Here is a 5,789-nt window from a genome sequence, read left to right as displayed (position 1 = left end):
TAATAAATTGATTCAAACAAACAGTAATTGTCACTGAACTCAATTTGATTTACAGGCATTTGTAACACGTATGAACATAACGCTAACTTTGAACAATATTACTTGGATATTTATTTGATAGCAATAAAGTAAATAACAATAACAATTAAACGAGAATATTTCAAATACACAGTATGTAAAGATGGAAAAACAACATTTACAGTTGTTCACACAGGATTAACCTGAGTGACCTGTTCCTGGACCGTTTCTTTAACAACTGTAATAGATTACAGGAAGTCTCTGGCAGTGTTGCTGAATCTGCCCGAGCAAGATCAGACATGGATGGGCTGCTACAACTGAGACCTGCGGTTTGTCTTTTCTGGTCGGCGAGTGGAGAATCACACAGGGTGGTCTGCAAAGACAGCTTTAGGATGCTTCCTCCCACTGTTGTCCATCCACAGGGTTTGCAGGGCTGGCTCACTCGTGGCTGCCACACCACTAAGATGTTTTCAGAAATATGCAAGCAGGAGATGGTTGGATGCTATATTATTAGTATAATACTTGTAACTCTGTAGCAGACAACAGTTTGATAAAGTGCTATGTAAAACAAACAAACAAACAAAAGATTAGATTCTATACGTTTAGTTTATATATTTTATATGATACAGTACATGTGTGAGAATGACCGATGTTGTGGCACAAAATGATCGTCTGCCAAAAACTGATTTCCGGTTTTTGCCCTAAACTGATTGCTCGTATTTAACCTGCTATAAATAACTTGTTGGTCTATAATACGTGAAACATGTCAAATGTGTCCCTCATTAGTGATATCAAGTCACCTGCCACCAGCAACATTCCTGTAACAAGGTAGAAGCTGCAATCTGTCAGGGTCCTGGGTCTGAGCGACCCAGGATCTCTGACCAGCTATGACCTTATGTTATATTATTTGTATTGTATATGTATTTTTGGTGTTGCTGCCACTACTGTTTGTGTGTGTGTGTGTATATATGTGTTTGGCTGTAAGAGGATGTCAAGCACCTGCAGACCTGGTGGGTGTGGCCCTGCTGGCGGCCTGGCCACACCCGAAGCCACACACCTGCTGCTGATCAGGGCTCGTCGGGGGAGCTACTTAGGAGAGTCTTGGAGCTCCCACCGACGCGGGATCATTGCGTTAGACTCCACGTTAGTTTTCCAGTTAGTTAGTGTATGTGTATGCCCGCGGTTGTATGTGTCCTGACGGCTGCCTCTATTTGTGTCCCCAGGAGAAGTGTGGAGCGCCAGACAGCAGCCAGCACGCGGAGTGCTGAGACACGGGAGCGGAGAGCACTAAGACACGACACGGGAGTCAGGGGAAATCACAGGGGATTTATTGTCATTATTCCATTCACTGTAAATAAAGAGCACCGTTTGCATCGTAGAGTACCGCGACTGGGTCCTCCTTTCCCCACATCCCCACGGTCCGCCATGCCAGACCGTGACAGAATGATCCCGCCTAACATGGACCCAGCGGTCTCTGAGGAGAGGCTCAGGAAGGAGGTGATGGACAAAGTTTACCGCCTATGCGAGTCGTGGTGGGAGAAGCCCGGGGAGGTATTGTGTCGCGCCGTGGAGAGGCGGCTGCAGGAAATGCTTTGTAAATTCCCCTGGCTGGTGGATTCCCTCAATCCAGTCGTCCTGGATTTCTTGCTCTCAACCCTCCACCTCCACTCTCCTCCTCAGGCTGCTCACCAGCCCGGACAGTTGGTGGATTCACAGCCTGAGACGCCGGCCCCGACATCTACACGGAAACGATGTTCTCGCCGCCGGCGTTCCTCACCGCAGCCGAATTCCCGGACATTTCAGGAGCCGGCTGTGGTGAGTAATAAGGACACTTTTTCATTTCTCACCTCATCTGCTTCTTTGTTTTCAGTGGATGGCGACATCGCTGACGCTGCTGTAAACCAGCCTACTGTGCAGCTAGCGTCACCTCATTCAGCAATCTCCACACCGCTCACCTCTTCACCATCTGTAGCAGTGCTGCCTGCTACGACACCACCCGGACCTGCTCGGCCCGAGCCGGAGGAGCCCGTGCTGCCCGAGCAGGAGCTCAGCGGGCCGGAGCAGCCAGCACCGCCGCCGGAGGCGCCAGCGCCGGAGCTGGAGCTCAGCGAGTTGGAGGAGCGATCGCTCGCACAACTATGGGATTACTGCCGGAGCGTAATCCAGGCTGTAGACCCACACAAGAGACATATACAGGTAGTGGTCTTTGACGATTATCTCTCATCCACTACTTTCACCATGAACTTTTTGGACATTAACAAACTTAAGCCATTGGTCACTAGTTTAAGGGGGAGCTCTAGTTTTGAATTATTCGGCTTGGGGGGTCCGAGCAAGGAAGGTACGGCTGCTCTCTTTGACGCTCTAGCCGCTTGGTTTTTCGTGCATCGGCGGAGGACTTTCCCGTCGATGCTTGCAGCACAATTGTTTGATCCTCCATTACAGAAAGGATGTCGCATTCGCCATCATCACCCCATTACACCTCAACCCACCCCTGCGGTTTCAGCCCGGTCAGCTGGCGACGGACCAACAGCACTCATTACTGCAGTGAGTAAACCGGACTCATTTGTTTCTATTAATCCTGTCATTGAAAATGAAAACACAGGTGAACAGCGGAGGACGGCTTCCATACACCCGGCCCCGCCTTCACGGAGGAGAAGGCGTCCTAGCAAGCAGCGTTCAGCCACATCTACACTCACCCCTGTGCTGGTTGAAGATTCAGGACCAGCGGCTCTGGACGCCACAGTGAGTAAAATGGACTCAGCCGGTGTTGTAAATTCCCTTCCTGGGAACACGGAAATAGAGACTATAGCCACTTTGGCAATTATCAATGGAGAAACTGTGAGAGGTGTAACTGAACTCCCAGTGGAGATTTTTGGACCACCGACGGACGAATGTGGTCTGAGTGCTAATTCTGGGGCAGAATTTTGCATAGTCAGCCCTGAGATAGTTAACTCAGAGTCGGTGGGGTCAGAAACTGTTTGCTTTACCTCCAAGAAGTCAGAAGAAGTCCACTCTGAGACTGTGAGTTTGGAGCTAGGGAGGTCAGAGCACACAGACCCAGATGACTTTTTGGCCCAGACTGGCCGTATGGAGACAGAAGTTCTCCCCAGGGCTTCCCCAGAGGCTGAACTGGAGACCTCAGTTGCCTCTGGACCCCTGGAATTTGTTGAGCCAGCTGTAACGTTCTCATCCTCTCCGCCCTTCATAGTAGCCACATCACCCTCCACTCAGTCTGCTGCCCAGCTAGCAACTCAGTCTGCTGCCCAGCTAGTAACTCAGTCTGCTGCCCAGCTAGTAACTCATCTTCATCCTCAGTTGGAGGTCGATGTGCCTGCTGAACCACCTCTGCCATCATTTCACTCGTCTGTCCCTGCATTACAGTCCAGTCTACCGGAGGTAGCTGCCACACCATCTTCACCTCCGCCCTCTGCAGCTACTTCTCCACCAGCGTCTCATCAGACTGCAGCACTCTCAGCTTCACTGGCCACATCACCTACCCTACCTTCATCTTCACTACCTGCAGCTACTGCATCACCATCTTCACCTCCGGATCGACCATCTACAGCCGCTCCACAGCCGGAGGAGGAGCTCGGCGAGCGGGGGGAGCCCGCGTCGCTGCCGGAGGAGGAGCTCGGCGAGCGGGGGGAGCCCGCGTCGCAGCCGGAGGAGGAGCTCAGCGAGCGGGGGGAGCCCGCATCGCCAACTGTGGAGCGCAGCGAGCCGGCGGAGCTCAGCGAGCGGGAGGAGCCCGCACCGCCTGAGGAGGAGCTCGGCGAGCGGGGGGAGCCCGCGTCGCTGCCGGAGGAGGAGCTCGGCGAGCGGGGGGAGCCCGCGTCGCTGCCGGAGGAGGAGCTCGGCGGCGGGGGAGCCAGCGTCGCAGCGGAGGAGGAGCTCAGCGGCGGGGGAGCCCGCGATCGCCAACTGTGGAGCGCAGCGAGCCGGGCGGAGCTCAGCGGCGGGAGGAGCCCGCACCGCCTGAGGAGGAGCTCTGTGAGCCGGGCGGGGATTTGGCGGCGGGAGGAGCGGCTACCATCAAGAGAGGGGCTCGGCGGGCTGGTGGGCGCGCACCGCCGTCCGGAGGTCGGCGTGCAGGATATATCTCCACGTCCAGCGCGCCGTCCCGTCCCAGCACGCCTGCCACGCCGCCCACGTCCCGCACGTCGGGGATTATGGGGCATTCTACTCTGTCGCTCACCAGAGCTGCAACGCCGCCGCCACCGGACCCGTGGCAGGCCACCCGAGCTGTCACACTGCTGCCACCGGACCCGTGGCCGCCCGCCGGAGCTGCAACGCCGCCACCATGGCACCCGTGGCAGGCCACCGGAGCTGTCACACTGCTGCCACCGGACCCGGGGCCGCCCGCCGGAGCTGCAACGCCGCCACCATGGCACCCGTGGCAGGCCACCAGAGCTGTCACACTGCTGCCACCGGACCCGTGGCCGCCCGCCGGAGCTGCAACGCCGCCACCATGGCACCCGTGGCAGGCCACCCGAGCTGTCACACTGCTGCCACCGGATCCGTGGCCGTCCGCCGGAGCTGCGGCACCGCCGCCATTGCACCCGTGGCAGGCCGCCCGAAGTTTTCTGTTGCTATCACGGGACCCGAGGTAGGCCACCGGAACTCTTGTGTTATAGTTACTGGCGCCTGAACTGTTTTTTCTCCCGCCACATTTTTGGGGGGTTATTGAACTGTTTTGTGCCTCCGCTGGAGTCGCGGTTGAGCCTCTGGGACTATTGAGTTTTGACAGTTTGGTCGTTTGGGGTTGGTTCCGGCCCTCCGTCCTGTTACCCCCCGCCGCCCGCCCTGGGGTGGTTGTGTTGTGGTTTTTGTTTTGTTTTGGGGTCGTGGGGGCCGACCCTTTAGAGGGGGGGTACTGTCAGGGTCCTGGGTCTGAGCGACCCAGGATCTCTGACCAGCTATGACCTTATGTTATATTATTTGTATTGTATATGTATTTTGGTGTTGCTGCCACTACTGTTTGTGTGTGTGTGTGTATATATGTGTTTGGCTGTAAGAGGATGTCAAGCACCTGCAGACCTGGTGGGTGTGGCCTGCTGGCGGCCTGGCCACACCCGGCCACACACCTGCTGCTGATCAGGGCTCGTCGGGGAGCTACTTAGGAGAGTCTTGGAGCTCCCACCGGCGGGATCATTGCGTTAGACTCCACGTTAGTTTTCCAGTTAGTTAGTGTATGTGTATGCCCGCGGTTGTATGTGTCCTGACGGCTGCCTCTATTTGTGTCCCCAGGAGAAGTGTGGAGCGCCAGACAGCAGCCAGCACGCGGAGTGCTGAGACACGGGAGCGGAGAGCACTAAGACACGACACGGGAGTCAGGGGAAATCACAGGGGATTTATTGTCATTATTCCATTCACTGTAAATAAAGAGCACCGTTTGCATCGTAGAGTACCGCGACTGGGTCCTCCTTTCCCCACATCCCCACGGTCCGCCATGCCAGACCGTGACACAATCAGTTTTTGGCAGTGACTTTTATATATCCTTTATTTATCCAGTTAAAAAAAAAAATCTTATTGACATTAGAAATTTATTTTTTAAGAGTGATCTGGCCAAGAGGACAGCAGACAGCGCAACAAATATATCAATTGTACCTACATTATAACCAGAGTTATAAACAGGGCCGGCCCGTGGCATAGGCCGTATAGGCAAATGCTAACGGCGCCACGCCAGTGCCACAAATGTTGAAAAAAAAAAGAAAAAAAGTTGGTACTATTATTTCTAAATACAAAAAATAATCCCACGTTAATTAAAATGC

General features: G+C 54.5%; 1 protein-coding gene across 1 annotated transcript; it reads left to right on the top strand.

Moving 5' to 3' along the window:
* Positions 1–883: 883 nt before the first annotated feature.
* On the top strand, positions 884–5,310 carry LOC120440338. Its single transcript, XM_039612667.1, has 4 exons — positions 884–1,161; positions 1,242–4,098; positions 4,148–4,624; positions 5,266–5,310. The coding sequence occupies exons 1-4, from the start codon at positions 914–916 to the stop codon at positions 5,308–5,310; spliced, it is 3,627 nt and encodes a 1,208-aa protein (XP_039468601.1). The 5' UTR covers positions 884–913.
* The last annotated feature ends 479 nt before the right edge of the window (positions 5,311–5,789 follow it).

The sequence above is a fragment of the Oreochromis aureus genome, linkage group 5 (genome assembly GCF_013358895.1).
Source record: "Oreochromis aureus strain Israel breed Guangdong linkage group 5, ZZ_aureus, whole genome shotgun sequence".
Lineage (NCBI taxonomy): Eukaryota > Metazoa > Chordata > Actinopteri > Cichliformes > Cichlidae > Oreochromis > Oreochromis aureus.
The sequence above is the reverse complement of the archived record's forward strand: the minus strand, read 5'-3'. Positions and strand labels throughout refer to the sequence as shown.

Coding starts and splice junctions, on each gene's coding strand:
- LOC120440338 (XM_039612667.1), top strand. CDS start 914: ATGTTATATTATTTGTATTGTATATGTATTTTTGGTGTTGCTGCCACT. Junction 1,162..1,241: donor ATCATTGCGTTAGACTCCAC/GTTAGTTTTCCA, acceptor TTGTGTCCCCAG/GAGAAGTGTGGAGCGCCAGA. Junction 4,625..5,265: donor TTGCTATCACGGGACCCGAG/GTAGGCCACCGG, acceptor TTGTGTCCCCAG/GAGAAGTGTGGAGCGCCAGA.